The following is a 20,128-nucleotide window of genomic DNA, read 5'->3' as shown; positions in this document are numbered from 1 at the left end:
CTTGCATTCCCACCAACAGTGTAGGAGGGTTCCCCTTTCTCCACATCCCCGCCAACATCTGTTGTTTCCTGACTTGTTAATTTTAGCCATTCTGACTGGTGTGAGGTGGTATCTCATTGAGGTTTTGATTTGGATTTCCCTGATGCTGAGCCATGTTGAGCACTTTTTCATGCGTCTGTTGGCCATTCGGATGTCTTCTTTGGGAAAATGTCTGTTCATGTCTTCTGCCCATTTCTTGATTGGATCATTTGTTCTTTGGGTGTTGAGTTTGATAAGTTCTTTATAGATTTTGGATAGTAGCCCTTTATCTGATAATGTCATTTGCAAATATCTTCTCCCATTCTGTTGGTTGGCTTTTGGTTTTGTTGACTGTTTCCTTTGCTGTGCAAAAGCTTTTTATCTTGATGAAGTCCCAATAGTTCATTTTTGCCCTTGCTTCCCTTGCCTTTGGTGCTGTTTCTAGGAAGAAGTTGCTGTGGCTGAGATCGAAGAGGTTGCTGCCTGTGTTCACCTTTAGGATTTTGATGGACTCCTGTCTCACACTGAGGTCTTTCAACCATTTGGAGTCTATTTTTGTGTGTGGTGTAAGGAAATGGTCCGGTTTCATTCTTCTGCATGTGGCTGTCCAATTTTCCCAACACCATTTGTTGAAGAGACTGTCTTTTTTCCATTGGACATTCTTTCCTGCTTTGTCAAAGATCAGTTGACCCTAGAGTTGAGTGAGGGTCCATTTCTGGGCTCTGTATTCTATTTCATTGATCTATGTGTCTGTTTTTGTGCCAGTACCATACTGTCTTGATGAAGACACCTTTGTAATAGAGCTTGAAGGCCGGAATTGTGATGCCACGAGCTTTGCTTTTCTTTTTCAACATTCCTCTGGCTATTCGGGGTCTTTTCTGGTTCCATATAAATTTTAGGATTATTTGTTCCATTTCTTTGAAAAAAGTGGATGGTATTTTGATAGGGATTGCATTAAATGTGTAGATTGCTCTAGGTATCATTGATATCTTCACAATATTTGTTCTTCCAATCCATGAGCATGGAATGTTTTTCCATTTCTTTGTGTCTTCCTCAATTTCTTTCATGAGTATTTTGTAGTTTTCTGAGTACAGATTCTTTGCCTTTTTGGTTAGATTTATTCCTAGGTATCTTACGGTTTTGGGTGCAGTTGTAAATGGGATCGACTCCTTAATTTCTGTTTCTTCTGTCTTGTTGGTGTATAGGAATGCCACTGATTTCTGTGCATTGATTTTATATCCTGCCACTTGACTGAATTCCTGTATGAGTTCTAGCAGTTTTGGGGTGGAGTCTTTTGGGTTTTCCACATAAAGTATCATATCATCTGCAAAGAGTGAGAGTTTGACTTCTTCTTTGTCAATTTGGATGCCTTTGATTTCTTTTTGTTGTCTGATTGCTGTGGCTAGGACTTCTAATACTATGTTGAATAGCAGTGGTGATAGTGGACATCCCTGCCGTGTTCCTGACCTTCGGGGGAAAGTTCTCAGTTTTTCCCCAATGAGAATGATATTCGCTGTGGGTTTTTCATAGATGGCTTTTATGATATAGGGGTATGTACCCTCTATCCCTATACTCTGAAGAGTTTTGATCAAGAAAGGATGCTGTACTTTGTCAAATGCTTTTTCTGCATCTATTGAGGGGATCATATGGTTCTTGTTCTTTCTTTTATTAATGTATTGTATCACATTGATTGATTTGCAGATGTTGAACCAGCCTTGCAGCCCAGGGATAAATACCACTTGGTCGTGGTGAATAATCCTTTTAATGTACTGTTGGATTCTTTTGGCTAGTATTTTGGTGAGAATTTTTGCATCCATGTTCATCAAGGATATTGGTCTGTAATTCTCCTTTTTGATGGGGTCTTTGTCTGGTTTTGGGATCAAGGTAATGGTAGCCTCATAAAACGAGTTTGGGAGTTTTCCTTCCATTTCTATTTTTTGGAACAGTTTCAGAGGAGTAGGTATTAATTCTTCCTTAAATGTTTGGTAGAATTCCCCTGGGAAGCCATCTGGCCCTGGGCTCTTGTTTGTTGGGAGATTTTTGATGACTGCTTCAATTTCCTTAGTGGTTATAGGTCTGTTTAGGTTTTCTATTTCTTCCTGGTTCAGTTTTGGTAGTTGATACATCTCTAGGAATGCATCCATTTCTTCCAGATTATCTAATTTGCTGGCATATAGTTGCTCATAATTTGTTCTTATAATTGTTTGTATTTCTTTGGTGTTGGTTTTGATCTTTCCTCTTTCATTCATGATTTTATTTATTTGGGTCGTTTCTCTTTTCTTTTTGATAAGTCTGGCCAGGGGTTTATCAATCTTATGAATTCTTTCAAAGAACCCAGCTCCTAGTTTCATTGATCTGTTCTACTGTTCTTTTGGTTTCTATTTCATTGATTTCTGCTCTGATCTTTATTATTTCTCTTCTCCTGCTAGGTTTAGGCTTTATTTGCTGTTTTTTCTCCAGCTCCTTTAGGTATAGGGTTAGGTTGTGTATTTGAGACCTTTCTAGTTTCTTGAGAAAGGCTTGTTTTGCTATATAGTTTCCTCTTAGGACTGCCTTTGCTTCATCCCAAAGGGAAAGAAAGAAAAAAGAAAAAAAAAGAAAAAGGTTAAAAAAAAAAAAGAATATGATCAGATATGATCAGGCTGGTGCATAGATCAGACCGCATACTAGATTTTGGGCATATTTTGGTCTGTTAGAAGAAAGTGCCTCCCAAAATTTTAAAGAAAAACATATATGTACAAAAAATAAGGGTAAATATGAGGAAGGGAAGGAATATGACTGTAAAGATGAAAATTATGAAAGATTTTAAAAAAGGAATTGATAAGAAGTTGGTTGAAAAAAGAAAGAAGAGGAATTAAAAAGAGAATATGATCAGGCAGGAGACTAGAACAAAGCCATACATTAGAGATTTAGGGTATATTTTGGTCTGTTAGAAGAAACTGTATCCCAAAATTTTAAAGAGAGAACAACTTATGTATATACCAAAAATAAGGTTAACTACTATGAAGGGATAGAATATGACTCCAAAAATGAAAAATAAAAAAGATGTTTTAAAAAAGGGATTGATAAGATGGCTGAAAAAGGGAAAAAGAAAAATTAAAAAAAAAATTAAAAAAATTAACTTTGAAAGACTAAAGAATCATGGGAAAAAAGCCATGAATTCTCTGTGCTGTATTCCCCTAGCGCTGGAGTTCTGCCGTCCTCATTGATCGGTAAACTTGGTCTTGGCCAGCTATTCTTGCTTATCTTCTGGGGGAGTGGCCTGTTGCCATGGTTTCCAAATGTTTTGCCGGAGGCGGAATTGCCTCGCCCTTGCCGGGTCGGGCTAAGTAATCTTGGGTTTGCTCTCGGGAGCTTTTATTCCCTGCAAGCTTTCCATTCGGCCTTGGGGGATGGGAATGAAAATGGCGGCCTCCCAGTCTCCGCCCCGGAGGAGCTGAGAACTCGGGGCCCCACTCCTCAGTGCGCCCCTAGAGAAAAGCAGTCAGTCAGTCCCGTCTCCCCAGTCTCCGGCCGCACTCCGTGCTCACCTGGCCTGTGACCGAGTGTTTGTATCTCTGGCTCCCGACCCCGTGTGGAGTCTCCAAACCCAGCAGATCCCTGCAGTGCGGTCCCGCGCCGCTCCTCCCGGGGGAGGAAGGGGAGTCTCCCCGGATCTGCCGCTTGTTGGGTCCCTGCTGGAAGAGCAGTGGCTCGATTATGCTGCGGTTCACAGTTTATGGCAACCCCGAGCTGAGAGCCTGTGCCTCGGCTCTGTCTCTGCAGCCGGCTTCCCCGCTCCGATACCTGGGAGCTCTGCCGCACTCAGGCACCCCCGGTCTTTCTGTGACCCCGAGGGTCCTGAGACCACACTGTCCCACGAGGGTTCCACCCCCCGCTTAGCCACTGGAGTGACGTCCCTCCGCGGAGCCAACTTCTAAAAGGTCCGATTTTGTGCTCCGCGGCTCTAGCACTTGACAGAAGCGGCTGACGGAGGCCCCCTCTCCCGCAGTCTATCTTCCCGTATATCGCCTCGGATTCACTTCTCCGCACGTCCTACCTTCCAGAAAGTGGTCGTTTTTCTGTTCAGAGAGTTGTTGCTATTATTTTCTTTGATCTCCTGTTGAGTTCGTAGGTGTTCAGAATGGTTTGATCCCTATCCAGCTGAATTCCTGAGACCAGACGAAATTTAGGTCTCCTACTCCTCCACCATCTTGCTCCTCCCTCCCGGGGCTACTTCAGTTTTAATTAAACAAACATTCCAGTTAAAACTCGTTTTGATAACATACAAAGCTAAAATAATCTAGACAATACCCAATATCTTGGGGCAGAATCTGATATACTTGTTAGGTAATGTGGAGGTTTCTCCAGTCAAGAAATTTGCCACTAGGTAGGTAACACCTTCTCAAAATAAAGTGGTAAAACAAGAAAACCACATTGGTTTTTGATGGGTCTGTTTTCTATTACGGTGCTTCTTTAACCGCCTTCAAAATTTCTGAATTCTTGTTGTAACTTCAGTGTTTAGAAACTCATAAAGGTATTTAGGGCTTGTCTACAGAAAATCTTTTTAGGACATCTTGGAAATATGGAGTTGAATTGGACCTGAAAAAGTTACTTAATCTAGTCATCTGCGGAGGAGGTCTTCAACTCAATTATTTCAGATGGCTGCTCCCCGTATCTATAAACCAGCAAACAGACCTTTGTTGTTGGAGAATGTCTACTTCAGACCTTTTTTTTGTTTACTCCTGTAGAATGCAAAAAGGGGAAAGAAGAAAACCTCTCATGAAAATAGTCTCTCTGAAGTATTAACTGAATTTGGAATGCCATTTTGATAGTAATGTTTTTATGGTTTGCCATAAATAAATATTTTTTATTGTAACTGATTATATTCCAAAGTTATGTTTTTCTTCTGTTGGCAGCATTTGAGAATTCCTATAACCTTTATGCTGCAGAGAAACTCATCTAGTCACTGATGTGAATGTTCATTCTGATTTTGTGTACAACTAATGATTCTCTAATGGTATCTTTTCTTTAAAGAATGATTATATTTAGTGGGTCCCAGCAATCAAAATCACTGTAATGAGGAATGAAAGATTGTAAGTAAGAATAACAATGTTATTAATCATCTAAATTAGTCAGTTATGGCACATTCCTGTACCTGAAATATTTCCATAGAAAATAATGCTAAAATACACATTTACTTATAATTAGACATAATACAAACGTTCTCTCATTTTAATAGTTGCCCAAATCCCAATTCAACTTAATTTCATTGACTTTGATTTCTGGACTAAAAGCATTAAGCTTGAACTAGTGAAAAATGTATAATATGTGCATTCAATTAAGAAGTAATTAGACACTCAATCACCCTTACAACACACCAGGGATTAGGGAAGAAAGAAGAAAAATGTGACTCACTGTAGTGTATAAAAGTTTTGTTAATTGGTTTACAGCTAATTGAGATTGAGGAAGTGTCAAAGTATCATAACGTAGGTTTACTACTGATCAACCTTAAAAGCTAAGTTTAATGTTTTATGATACTTGGATGCAGAATAATGTAGAAATTACCAAGCTGTATGATTTATATTAGAGTTCTGATTAAAGTTTATGTATTCATTCTAAGTTAAGCATATTAGCGAGTGGTGGGAAGAAAAAGAATTGAGTGCTTTGTTATAGTTCAGACACGGTGCTGTATTTTACCTCATTTAATCCCCACAACAATCCTGTGAGGCCTGTGTTTTGACTTACATTTTAGAGACAAACTGAGGCTGAAAGAGGTTGAGTAACTTGGTCAAGGTCACAGCCAGTAAAGTACGGAGCAATGATTCAGACCCAGGTAAGTTTAACTGCAAACCCGGAGCTCTTGTCACTACACCACATTTCAAATAACAAAGGGCAGAAAGTTATGAAGTCCTTGTATATCTTTGCCTCCTTATCTCTTTTAGATAATTTCCTGGAAATGTGATTTCTCTGAAAAAAGGACACTCATGTTTTCATTTTTGGTAACATATTGCTAAAATGCAGGGTTATGGTAATAAGGGTTATGCTAATGATGCAGGTTGACCGGGTCCCCGAGGACCCAGAGTGTGTCCTGCAGGACCGGCCAACATTGTCCTTGGCTTAGTGCAGGATAGAAAGCAAACTCGAGCCAAGACGAAGTGAGAGCAGAGCTTATTGAAGACATAGAGCGAGACAGAGTGTCTCGGAGACTCGGAAAGGAGAGGAGAGTGAGTCTCGTCGTTGCTTGGGGTCTGGGGTTTTTACTGGGGATTGTGGTCTGGTGCACATGTCTTCTCAGACATCCAGGAACAAAGATGAGTGTTTAGGTGTCCTCCCTAAGTCACGTATGCCCTAGAGCCGGGGCTCTTGATGAGTCAGTGGTCTTGGAAAACGTTCATAATGACCCTGCTTGGTCACTCCTAAGATGTTATCTATTTTGCTGAAGACTCCAAAGAAATCACTAACTCCTTGACCTCTGCAATGAGGACAGACATTATCTGTTATGTGAGGTGTGTGGAAGGCAGGAGTATGGGTCCTAGCAAGAATAAAAGCAGAAGGAGCAAAAAATAAAGCAGCTTTTCATGGGGTCCTTTATGTATGTACGCTTGTACCATTGATCAAATATTTTATAGAAGTTGTTTCTGCCAATTTTTTTTTATCACTCAGTATACTTTCTGCCTCTTTCTCATCTCCTCTTTCCTCCTCGATTTCTTGAGATGTGTTCATCTTCCATGTACCTCTTGAAATTGCTGTGGCAAGAGTCACCTTTGATTTCTTTCTTTTTTTGTTCTTTGTTCCCATGTGTCTAAATATGATACATGTTCATGACAGAAAATTCAAACAATATAGAACAAACTAAAGAAGAAGCAATGATTTCTCAAACCCTCTGTGAGTGACAGCCATCACCAGGACGTGAACATGGAGGCCCCACAACATAGTGGGGATGTCTCAGGTTCCATTTTGACTCCACCACTAATTAGTAATTAGTTGTGTGATCTTGAGAAGGTTACTTATTTCTCTAAGTTCTTTTTTTCCTCAGTTAAAAGAAGTCTATAAGTACCTCATAGTGTGATTGGGAAGATACAATGAGATAATGTAAAGGGCTTAACATGTTTTTGGTCCATGGTGTAGGTATTCAGTGAATACTTAACCTTTATTGTTATTGTCCATTTGATCTCTCTTTATGCATTTATCTTCTATGGGATATGTAGACATAGAATGTTCCTTATGGGATTATATTCAGGCTATTTTTCTTTTCTAAAATATTTTATTTTATTTTTTTATTTTTAAGTAATCTCTACACCCAACATGGGGCTTGAATTTACAATCCTGAGATCAAGAGTCACATGTTTTACTGACTGAGCCAGCCAGGCTACCCAGAGGATTTTTTTTTTTTTTTAGGTATGCTCTATATCCAGTGTGGGACTTGAACTCATAACTCCAAGATCAGAAGTTGCATGCTCTACCAATTGAGGCAGGCAGGTGCCCCAGGCTGTTTTTCTGTCTGCTTGGTAATATATCTTTTTATGCCGTTGAGTAGATATATGGCATACTTTTAAATGATTGCCTTTTAAAGGTTACCTTTAAGTATGTACCAAAGTCTTATTGAGCTGTTCCTCTATTATCATTCATTTAGGTTATTTACAGTATTTTGCTATTAGTCATACTGTGGTTGATTTATGCATCTATTTCCTTAAAAATTTCTTAGTAACGAGTTACCAGGTCAGAGAGTTTCAATTATAGTATGTATATATGCAGATTGCTCTTCCCAGGAGTTGTATCCATTTATGCTTCCACTAACCACAGTTCTCCTCACCTTCACCACCATTAACTATTTCCAGATTTTTCATCCATGCTCATCTGACTAAAAAGGATAAAAATATGTTACAACATTGAATCTCGTGACTACTTGGTTCTATTCCTGAAGTCCTTCTCCTGTTCCATCAACCTGCCTATTCATGAGCATCGCTCACAATGTTTATGGTATTTGTGTATGTTTCAGTGTTTGGTAGGACAAGATCCCTTACCTAGCCCCTTCTGCAGAGTTTTCCTGGCTATTCCGCCCCCCCCCGCCCCCGGCTGTTTTCACGTGCTTAATTCTTCCAGATAATCTATAGGGTCATTTTATCAGATGGGTCGAAATAAAAAAGAAAGAGGAGGTGTGAAAAGAGTTTGAGAAAAGAAAAAGAAAAAAGGATCTTCCTAGAATATTTCATTTGGATTGCATTGAATATATAATTTTAAGGAGAATTGGTATCAGATCTTTCTATCAAGGAACGATGCATAGGTCGGTACTTACTAAAAGTTTTTATGTTCTTCATTCATTGGATGGTTCTCTCGTCGCTACTAGACTTATTACAGATGTGTGTGAACTTGGGCTCTAGAGTCAGCTTTGGGTGTGGCTTGGTGGGGAACTTGGCACCACCACTTGCTCCACAACTTGGGCAAATTAATGATATACTCTGTGAGCCTCGGTGTCCTCATCTATGATGTAAAAGATACTAAGAGTAATAACCTCCTAGAGATGTTGTGAGGACGAAATGAAATAAGGTAAAATGCACAGCGCGGTGCCTAGTGGAGGTTAGCGTTCAACAAATGTGAGCTATTACTATTACTGTTTTCTTTTTCTTTCTTTACTATTATTGTTACTGATGTCATTATCGATTTTGATTAGTGTCATTTTCCATTATATTTTTCTATGGGTTAATATTTCTTCATTGAACAAATAATTACTTAGGTTTGTCCTTGGCTTTCTTCACTGACCTTTCACATAGTTTCCAGTAACATTTTAGCTGATTATTTCGAATTTTTTAAACAGACCATGATCACATATGTAAATAATGACAGTCTTCTCCTTTCTAATTTCAATACTTACTGCACCATATAGTACTTTCAGAATAACGTTAAATAATCTGGCACCCCTTTCTTATTTCTGATATGCTTTGACTTCTCTTTCCAAATACAATGGCATTTTCCTCACACTCTTTTCTTTGAATCTTCAAATGCATTGGACACTCCTGACCTCTTCCTTTCTCTTCCTCCTTTCTCTCTGTATTTCCTTCCTCATTACCTGATGTTGTTATTAGTGGGTATCTTGGGGGGGGAAGAGGTGGCCATGTGTCCTTGTTTGTCATGGAAGGACATTTATTTTTAGTCTTCTGTTTTGTGTATGGTGGCATTCTAGGGGCTGTGTGAAAATAAGAACATAATCAGACATATATAGACTCTCCCTGAAGGGGCTTACAGCCTAGTGTTGGTGGTAAATCAGGTACATGGCTAACTCCAAATTAAAAACAGCATGTAAAAACTCCCCCAAGAAAGTGTTCTTCTAGTGTACAGGACAAAGAGACCATTCTGAAAGAGCGAATCCTCATGTATAACATATTGCTATTTCTTTTTTTTTTTTTTTAAGATTTTATTTATTTGAGAGAGCCAGAGAGAGAGCGCGAGCAGGGGGAGAGGCAAAGGGAGGGGCAGAGGGAGAAGCAGGCTTCCTGCTGAGCAGGAAGCCTGATGCTCAATCCCAGGACCCTGGGATCATGACCTGACCTGAAGGCAAATGCTTAACTGACTGAACCACCCAGGCACCCCCATCCCTATTTCTTAAAAGATTCTTATTTCGGAGATTTTACCCTGAGTTATCTTACTTAAGGAGGAAAACTTTAATGTGTTATCAGTGAGCTGAACCAGACTAACCCTTAGGTCAGCCCTGAGACCTGCAGTGACCTCTGAGAAGTAGGGCACATGGGCATGCGTGCCTTTTTATTATTTTATTATGATTTCTTTTAATTTTACGTGCTTGTTTATTTTTGATAGCTTTTCAGGAAATCCTCCCAGTAGTGATTTGATTTGCACTCATTTCCTAGGGTCTCTTCATAGAAGGTAATTTAAGGTTCAGAAATACTCACATGTGAAAGATAGCATCTGTTACAATTATACTGAAATACCAGATGATTTAGAGGACTTCTTAGGATATGGCCATACTTCAGGGTCTCGTTATGAACAGTGATCATTGTATAATAGAACATTCTTTTTTTAGAGTTAAGTTTTCTTATTTTTTATATATACATAAATGGGTATTTGGAGGAAGTCCCAAAGGGGAACAAGTCAGTCTGATTGCCTTTGTATATTGAAAGTATCATTTCTTTAGATGGTTTTTCTGAATAAATATATATTCTGATTATCAATTAATATAGTTATGGTAGAAACTTGGGAAAATACACAAATGTATAAAAAAGAACTTTTGTATCAAATAATGATAATCCATTGATCATAGGCAATTAATTTTGTTTCCACCACAAATTGCATTAAAATAACAGGAAAAGTTTTTGTGTGTGTGTTTTTTTTTAAGTGCACAAACCTCCAAGAATAGAGAAAACAAAAGAGACAGCAGCAAAAATATTTTGGAAGCTGGAAGCAGATGGTTGTGAGGTAATAGACTTAGCAGATGTGAGGAACAAGCCTGTTTACGTGATAATCTCTCAAAATCTCAGGAATTGGTGGCAACAGATAATCTCTAGAAGTTGGATTGAGAGGAGGCTGAAATCCTGTGTAGTTGTTAAAAGCTGATGAAGAGAGAATCTGCCTATTAGAGGACCTAGGTGCAATTGAGTATCAGGATTCCTCTCTGAAAAATAGAATAAATAATATCCTCATGTCTTGTGTTTGCTCCTCCCCCACTTGGCCTCCAGGACACTGGCAGAAAATCCTCTACTCTATAGACTGGGGCCTGGAAGGGTCTTTCTGGTGAATCTGAGCAACCCCAGGGACTTTTTAATGAAATGGCCCAGCTGGTACTTCTATGGTGAAGGCAGGACAGATAAATAAGTGCCCTCTGTGTGCTCAGAGCCTCCACTCTGGATTTTTGTTGTGTTGTTGTTGTTGTTTTTATAGTGGTAGTTCCCATTCTTAGGTATGAACAGTTACAGACATTTGAAGAAGGCATAAAATACAGCAGAGCCCAAAACAAATAGAAGGCAAGATATAAGAAATAAATACTTAGGAAAAGTTCAAAAAAGTGATCATTCATATCTTCAGAGAGGTGAGGGAAGAGATTGCAGCCATGAAACAGGAATTGGATGCTGTGAAGAAAAGGAATATTCTAAAAAACTTTTGGAAACCGAAAACATGATAGCAGAAAGGAAAACTTTTATAGTAGAATCAGAAAGCAGAACTGAAATTTCTTAGAAAATAGAGCAAAACCAGGAGATAAATAAGAAAATTGGAGAACCCGTGCAGGAGGTCCATTATCCAAATAATCAGAAAACAAGAGACAGAACAGAGAAAATGGAGGAGAGGAAGCAGCAACAAAATCATTGAAACATTTTCTCAGGACTCATGGACATACATTTACAGTTTGATTGAATTTCCAGTATGGTTGATCAAAATGCAAGGCACTACCATTGTGAAATTCCTAGACACAGAGGGAGGAATTACAGGGAGAAAAAACATTGAAAGAAACTGGAATTTGAACATCAGACTAATAGCAACACTGGAAGCTAAACGTCAAGCATGAATTCTGAGGTAAAATTACAACGCATGTAGAATTTTTTACCCAGTCAAACTTACAGTAGTCATTTTTAAATATCAAGATCATTGAAGATTTCTTCCTAGGAAGCTACTAGAAGGTACGTGTCACCAAAATGGAGAAAACAGATGGGGAATTTGGGAACCAGGAGATCCAGCAAAGGAGATGCCCAGAATGTTTGTGAAGTAGGGTTGTAGGGATAGAGTCATGAGTCCAGATATGAGCAAATGAGAAGATTCTAGAACTTTCTCCAAGAAGATGAAATTGATAGATTGCATGATATGCCTTTAACTTCCTGAGTATCCGAGGATTGGGAGGTAGCTTTGGTTTGAGTACATAGAAAACTAAGGTGGAAAAACCCCAAGATAATTACGGTTATTCACTCCAGGAGGGGAAAAGAAGTGCAGGAAGAAAGTGATACATTAATACACATAATTCAGCTCTGGATAAGATTTACATCGTCACAATAATGGAAAGAATAGAACAGAAACTGATCCAGCCAAAGTTACTACATAACCGTATTGGAAGGATGGAGTGAAGGAAGGGTTTATATGCATGTGGGTTGTGTGTGTGTGTGTGTGTGTGTGTATGTGTATGTGGTGGGGGGGTGTCTGACAGGAGGAAGGAGGGTCAAATCTTCATTCTCCATGGGGAAAGTCAAGAGACAATACTAAAAATTGAAAAGGAGTAATACAATTACACTATTTAGCTCTTTGGTGTAAATAAAATACTCAGTTAAAAGAGTTGAGGAAATTGGTGGCATAAGAGACAGAGACCTGCTAGTTTTCATAAGAAACATTCTAAAACTATTTAACCCTTTATGCGAATGTGTAATTTTGATACAAATTTTTAAAAATTAAATAAAACTATATAATAAATTTGCCCCTGTCATTTTGTTATACTGTTTAATGTATGTACACACACACACACACACACACACATGATTTTCTTGGAGTGTTTGCTGTGGGCCAGATACTGCGTTGGACCTTGGGAACACTGTGGATGAGATCAAGTATAATTTCCTTCCATGAAAACTTCCTCTGAAATTCTGAAAAGTAAATTTTGAACACATGCTATGGATGCTAGTGAGATGTCTGTAGAATCAACCGAAATCCTCACTAGTAGCTCAATTATGTGCCCGGGACTCACTGTTGTCACCTTTTGTCTGTTGTCCTATTACATTCTCACACAACCCTGTGAGGTTCTGTCTGGTTCTGCTATCATCTGAAGCTCAGAAGGGGCGAGTAGATTGCCTAAAATCTCACAGCAAGTTGGCAGCAGAGCTGGGATTTGAACCTTGGTCTCCCTGATTCCAAATCCATACTGCAGATTGTGATCGATTGAAGTATTTTCCCAGGTAACTTAGTCTCTGCAGTGAACAAGATCAAGCATCCATCTTTGGGGGGAGCTAACATAAAGATCATCCTCACAGTGCCTTGTAGAGGAGAATAAGCCCAACAAGCAGGGGGCATTATTATCTTTAAGTTTCTTCTTGAGGGAGATTTTAGCAGGGTGAGTACCTAAATTTACCAGGAAGAGTCCACACTCTGGTAGACTAGAATTCACTTAGCATCTGTTGAGAACCATTTACATCAGACCCTTAGAACTTCAAAATGAATGAGACACCAATGGGCATGTGCATCTGTTGCACTCTGGGTGTATGAACGTTCAGTGTTAAAATGCTTTGTGTTAAGACCTGAATTTGTATGATTATGGAGACTGCATATTAACTATCTTTTGTTTAATTGGTATTTTGGACCATGATTGTTTAATTTTTAGAATGGTTTCATATATTCTTAAAATGAAATTTCATTACTCTGGTAAACTTGGAATATATATTCCTGTCGACTAGCCTTTTCCAAAAGTGTTCTGCGGAGCCATTAAGATACCCATTAAGGTGTTTGTTAAGTCAAGAGCTGATAGTCTACAAATTTGGAGAATCCTGGATATCGTAACCTTCTTTTGGAGATTTACAGTGCACATTAGCATGTTAGGTGGTTTTTTATATAAGAACTCTGAGGTGGTTTTACATATAAGAACCATATGTTACTGTATTTAACCAGAGTTTCCAGTTTTTTTTTTTTTTGAACACGGATTCATTTTTCCAACTAATTTTTGCTTGCGTGGAACACATTTTAGGAAATGGGGAACTCCAGGTTATTTTTCTTTTGCAGAAAATGTATACATCATGACCTTTAGGCTCCTTTTAGCTCTGAAATGCTGTGGCTTCACAATTTTGATTATCAGTTTCATGTGAGTCACTTTGACTTAAAATTTGCTGGGTTATAATTGTCAAATATATACACAAAGTCCTATTTTACCTTTGAAGTTCTATCTGAGATCTTAAAGATTTGATTAGGACTATATCTTTTTTGAAATGTAGTTGGGAAAAATATACCCCACATTACAAATACTTTCTAATAAATTGTTCCAGAAATTGCATGTATCTGTATGTACATTTGCATATGTGGGCAGACGTGTGTGTGTATGTACAATACATCCATACACACATAGCCTATGTGGACATTTTTCAAGTACTCTATTGTGTCCTACTCTATACTTTATTAAGGAAGGAAGTTGTTTAATTGCTGCAGTGAATATCCCGACATAAAATCTTCATATGATTGGATGGTTATATCTGTACAATAAACTTCTAGGAATGTAATTTCAGGTCAGAAAGTATATGCAATCTGAATTTTAATAGGTATTTATTGTCCCCAAAAAGTGGACCAGTTAACGTGCAGCAACTATATGAAAGTTGGTTTTGCCACTCCCATCACTGGCAACACGAATAGATGTTATTGAACTAAAATCTTAGCTGTTTTTTTCCTAAATGGGAAATTCACTATCTCAAAAAAGACTATTGTTTCATGTATTATTTTGTATTTATTATTTATCCATTTACTTAATAGAATTGCAAAGTTATTTGGGGGCTAGCAAGAAGTGATCTTTGTGTGCAAGCAGTTACCATCTGTGATTAATATACATGAAATTAATGACAATAACTTAAAGCTGAATCTTATTATTAAACATGGTACAGAAATGTTTTGTTTAGTAGTTCAAGCATTTACTTCTGTTGAAAATACTTCTGTGAAATTTTACACTAGTAGATTCTGCCACAGAAATAAAATGATGGGAGACGTTATGGAAAAATTGCAGAGATGACAAACTTGAGCATGTAGATATTTTTGAAATTTCCACATTTTCTTATGAAATCTTGTTCTCACTGTCTCTTGTGGGACTGCAAAAAAGACTTTTCGGTCTGCTGTGGAGGGATGTCAGTAACATAATTGATTCATTCTTTTTGCCTCAAGGAGGAAGACAATGATCCTATAGTGCCCTTCGATGAGAAACGGAAACTTTTGAGCTGCAGCTACAGTTTATCCTCAAAGCCTGCATTGTTTGTCTTCATCCAACCCAGCTTTGATGGACATCTGTGACAGTTGCCTCTACACATGCTCTAATGAAATATTAGAAATGGCTGTGCCTTCAAAAGAAACCCAATATTCTATATCCACACCACTGCTGCTAGGATTCAGATTTTTGCACATACTGTTTATTGCTTATGTGTAGACGCAATGAAACTAGTTTTCAGAGTTATTAATATGAATATATATCATGTATTAATACTGAGACAGGAAAAATACACTCCCAGTGTTAGCGATCCTTCATTTCCTGTCTCCAAGAGAAAATTCACTCATTCAGAGAATAATGTAATTCTTGATAATAAATAAGAGTTTTGATCAGGAACAGCATATGCTTGAAAATGGAATGTGAAGGATTAGTGAAAGTCATATCTCATGTTGTTTTTCAGCCCTCATGCCACAATTAATGTCAGGCTGGTTATTATGCAAAACAATTTGGGAGTTAATGCAAGAACAAAGTCACTTTATATACTTCTCAAAGGATCAAATTGAATGTATGAATCTAATTGTATTTATTTGACATATTAGAAGCTCTGGTTTCCAGGAGTTTGAGAAAGGCATAAAAAGGATAAAAAGTAAGTGGGTACAACATACCAGAAAACAGCTTTATTTTCCATGATAGAAACATAAATTTAATAGTATCCTATAATAACTTAGTGTTGTACATTTTGTAAGACCTTAAAATATTTTATTCTATGGACTTTAGTATGTTGAGACATTGCTTTCCAAGATAATCAACAATATCTTTATTTTAATTAAATTTTAAGTGCTACTGGCAAATGTAAGCATATGCTTAGAAGCAGTTAGATGTGACGGAATGAGATAATTTATGTAAAGCAGTAGAGTGCCTGGCACAAAGCAAGTACTTAATAAATGTTATTTGTTGTTATAATTATTGTAAAACCAAAGACTTCATAGTCCTAATTTGGAGGGATTTGGGGATGCACAATGTCCAAGTTAGAAATCATACAGGTGCAAGCAGTATGTGTTGGGTAGATTTTAGATGTGTTGGGTAGAGGCTGTAATAACAAAAGCATTAAATACAAATAAAAATCACACCGAGTATCCCTGAAAACGGCAGCAAAGGAAGATCCTGGTAGAACCTTGGGCAGGGGGAGAAAGGATGGGCGTTGCAGCAGAGTGAGGAAAAGCGTGGGGGCTTGTGAAGGTTTGGGGTCCGCCCTGAACCTGCACCACAGGAGGGCAGCATCGGGCAGAGCCTCTGAGAAGTGGAGAGAAGCCCTGGATTCTTCCTTTCTGTATGTAGTTCTCATATGCAAAAATGAAGAAATGGCAAAGCATGGTTGCAAAGACTGTAGCATATTTAAAGACTTCTCTCTCTTCGACTAAAACATGCCACACACGCTGAACATGGGTCGTAGGTGTTGCCTCATTAGTAGTTGACATCTAAAGATGACCTCCAAAGATTTCATTTTCTTGTGGATGAGAAGCCAGTCAAAAGGCGCCCTGGAACTCCTTTGGTAGAGCCTGTGTTTGGGGCCTGAAAGCGGGGTGCAGGTACCCAGCCTCTGCCCTGATGCACTTGGTACTGAGCAGCTAGGGGATCGTCTTGGACTTCTGCTGCTTCCTGTAGTCTCCTATCATCTGTCCCTGAAAAACACAAAATAAACATAACAATTCAAATGACCTGTAGGGGAATATCTAGTTGCCCATATTTCTCCCTCCAATGTTTTTTAACTGAAGCAATCAAATTTATTTACCATCTATGTTTTGAGTCAAAAGGCTGACATGAACTACTTGATTTCAGCTTGTGGTAGCCATTGGCAAGGTTGTGTGGAGGCTTACTAATCTTTAATATAAGAAACCCCTTCTTCCTTCCACACTTCGGTACCTCAGACTCAGAATATGAATGCTGGTGAGCGTATGCTTGTGTAGGAATGAATTTGAAAGTGTAATTTGTAAACACAAGTGCAAATAACTGATCTCAAATCTATCCTGCTTTGATGGTGTGGGAAAGAAAGGTATGTAATGGGCCCTGAAGTTGAGGAAGGAGCCTCTCAAAGCAAAAGTGTGTGTGTGTTGGGGTGTAGGGGGAAGTTAACTTGAGATAAATGACAAATTTCACGGATCTTGAAATGTAATTTAGGGTGGATTTGTTTACCTAACAGGAAAAAAAAAAAAAAAGCAACAAGCTGAAGTGCTTTTTCACATAGCTTACACATCTGAAAGTGTCTCTGATTCATGATGATTAATGTACCTGATGATGTATAAAGTAATAATTGTCCTCAGAAGTTTTGTCAATTAAGATAATTTGAGTCTTTTTTGTTGTTGGTCAGTTGAGCTAAAGGCTTGCCAATATTGTCGCTTTTTCAAAAAACTAGCATTTGGTTTTGTTGGTTGTCTCTACTGTGTTTCTATTCTCTATTTCATTAAGTTCTTCTCTAACCTTTATTATTTCCTTTCTGCTCGCTTTGGGTTTGGTTTGTGATTTTTCTAATATCTTAAGGTGGAAGATTAGGTTATTGGTTTGAGATCTTTTTTTTAAATAAAGCCATTTACAGTTATAAAATTTTCTCTAAGCATTGCTTTCTGCTGCATCTTACAAGTTTTGTTTGCTATGTTTTTGCTTTCTTTATCTCAAAATATTTTCTAATTTGCCTTGTGATTTCTTCTTTTACTTAATGATTATTTAGGTGTGTGTTGGTTAATTCCCACATATTTATGAATTCCCAAATTTCTGTTATTGATATATAATTTCCCTCCATTGTGGTCAGAGGACTAACTCTGCATGTTTTCAAGCCTTTCAAATCTTTTGAGGCTTGTTTTATGGCCTAGCATGTGGTTTATCCTGGAGATGGTTCTATGTGCACTTGAGAAGAATGTGTATTCTGCTGTTGTTGATGTGTTCTGTAGATGTCTATTAGGTCTGGTTGGTTTATGATGTTGTTCACGTATTCTATTTTGTTGATCTTCCTATTTCTATTATTGAAAATAGGCTATTGATGGCTCCAACTATTATTTTTGAATTATCTATTTTTCATTTCATTTCTGTCAGCTTTTTCTTCAGGCATTTTGGGCTCTATTGCTAGGTGCATATATGTATAATTTTCATATCTTTGTGAGGGAGTTCTCCTTATATTATTATAAAATGTCCTTCTTTATCTCTAGAAATCTGTTTTGCTTTAAAAAAGTACCTTGTAAGATATTAGTATAGCTATTGCAGCTTTCTTATGGTTGCTATTTGCAACCATATAATACTGTCTTTTCCATTCTTTCACTTTCAGTGTATTTGTATTTTTGAATCTAAAGTGTGTCTCCTGTAGACAACTTAAAGTTGGATCTTGTTTTTTCATCCAGCCTGACAATCTCTCTGACTTTTGATTGGATTGTTTAACCCATTCACGTTTAGTGTTGCTGTTGATATAGTTGGATTTGTGTCTGCCACTTTACTTTCTGTTTCCTACATGTCTCATATCTTTGTTGTTCTTCTGACCCTCCTTTATTGCTTTCTTTTGCATTAAGTGAATATTTTCCATTGTACTATTTCAATTACTTTAATAATTTTTTTCTTTTACTTTCTTTGGACTTTATTTTCTTAGTGGCTGCTCTAGAGCTTGCCATATATGTTCTTTTTTAAGTTTATTGTATTTATTTATTTAGAGAGCATGAGCAGGGGGAAGGGCAAAGGGAGAGGGAGGGCAAGAATCCCAAGCAGATTCCATGCTGAACTTGGAGCCTGACATGGAGCGCAGTCCCATGACCCTGAGATCATGACCTGAGCCAAAACCAAGACTCATATGCTTAACCAACTGAGCCACTGAGGTGCCCCATAGAGCTTACCATATACATGTAATTCATCAGAATCTACTTCAGATTTATACTAACTTGATCACAGTGAGATCAGAAATACTACCTTTACATTTCTCTATTCACTCTTCTTCCTTTTTGTGCTATTATTGTTTTATATATTACATATATATACCCTACAAATCCAACAATATATTGTTATAATTACTACTTTATAGAATTGTCTGTCTATTAAAGAAGCTAAGCAAAGAAAGGACACATAGAATTTCTTCTTTATAGAATTTCTCATAAAGTTAGCCTTCTTATTTATCATTTCTGGTTCTTTATTTGGCCCTGTAGATTCACATTGCCATCTGTGTAATTTACTCCAGTTTCTTACTTTGTTTTCACCTACCTCCTATATGTTATTATTGTTAAATATGTTACATTTCTGTATGTCGTAAGCCTAATAGTGCAATTATATAATACTGTCTTATACAGCTGCTTTTTAAATAATAAGTGGAAGAAATATGTACTTATCCTGTCTTTTATAATTACATAATTACTTTTACCAGTGCTCTTTGGTTTTTGGTATGGATTCATATTGTTGTCTGGGGTCACTTGGTTTCAAACTGAAGGATTTCATGTAAGGCAAGTCTACTAGCAACAGATTCTTTTTGTTTATGTGGGAATATATTTATTTTACCTTTATGTGTAAAAGATAGTTTGTTGTATATAAGATTCTTGATTAACAGTTTTTTTTTCTTTTAGCACTTTGAGTATGATATCTCGCTGCCTTTTGGCCTTCACTGTTTCCATTGTTTCTCATGAGATGTCAGCCATTAAACTTTTTTTTTTTAAAGATTTTATTTATTTATTAGGGAGAGAGAGAGAGAGCACAAGCAGGGGGAGTGGCAGGCAGAGGGAGAAGCAGGCTCCTTGCTGAGCAGAGAGCCCGACGTGGGACTCGATTCCAGGACCCTGGGATCATGACCTGAGCCGAAGGCAGATGCTTAACCGACTGAGCCACCCAGGCGTCCCAGATGTCAGCCATTAAACTTGATGGGGTTTCCTTCTACATGACAAATCATTTTTATGTTGCTGCTATCAAATTCTTCTTTTTTTTTTTCTGCCCTTCCTGTTACCTGCCCTCTCCTACGCATTCTTACTATGATGTGTCTGGGTGTAGATCTGTTTGTGTTTATCATACTTAGAGTTTGTTGTGCTTCTTAGATATGTAGATTAATATTTCATCAAATTTGGGATGTTTTTGGCCATTCCTTCTTTCAGTATTTTTTTTCCTGCTTCTCTCTTCTCCTTCTGGTACTCCCGTTATGCAAATATTAGGATACTTTCTTTTTTAAGATTTTATTTATTAGAGAGAGAGAGAGAGAGCACCAGAGCAGGGGGAGGGGTAGAGGGAGAAACAGAC

General features: G+C 37.7%; 1 protein-coding gene across 3 annotated transcripts in view; it reads left to right on the top strand.

Moving 5' to 3' along the window:
• The window catches only part of CA8 (carbonic anhydrase 8), a 94,340-nt gene extending 74,864 nt beyond the window's left edge, over positions 1-19,476 (top strand). For all 3 annotated transcript variants that reach the window (XM_073892797.1, XM_025870628.2, XM_025870626.2), the window contains one exon: positions 14,839-19,476. Coding sequence is in view for 1 of the 3 variants with exons in the window: in XM_025870628.2 (XP_025726413.1) it covers positions 14,839-14,964 (126 nt within the window). In the remaining 2 variants the exon portion in view is untranslated. The remainder of the gene's footprint in view (positions 1-14,838) is intronic.
• The last annotated feature ends 652 nt before the right edge of the window (positions 19,477-20,128 follow it).

Source organism: Callorhinus ursinus, unplaced genomic scaffold, assembly GCF_003265705.2.
Source record: "Callorhinus ursinus isolate GAN/ISIS: 27379988/994484 unplaced genomic scaffold, GSC_fseal_2.0 scaffold5, whole genome shotgun sequence".
NCBI lineage: Eukaryota > Metazoa > Chordata > Mammalia > Carnivora > Otariidae > Callorhinus > Callorhinus ursinus.
The sequence above is the reverse complement of the archived record's forward strand: the minus strand, read 5'-3'. Positions and strand labels throughout refer to the sequence as shown.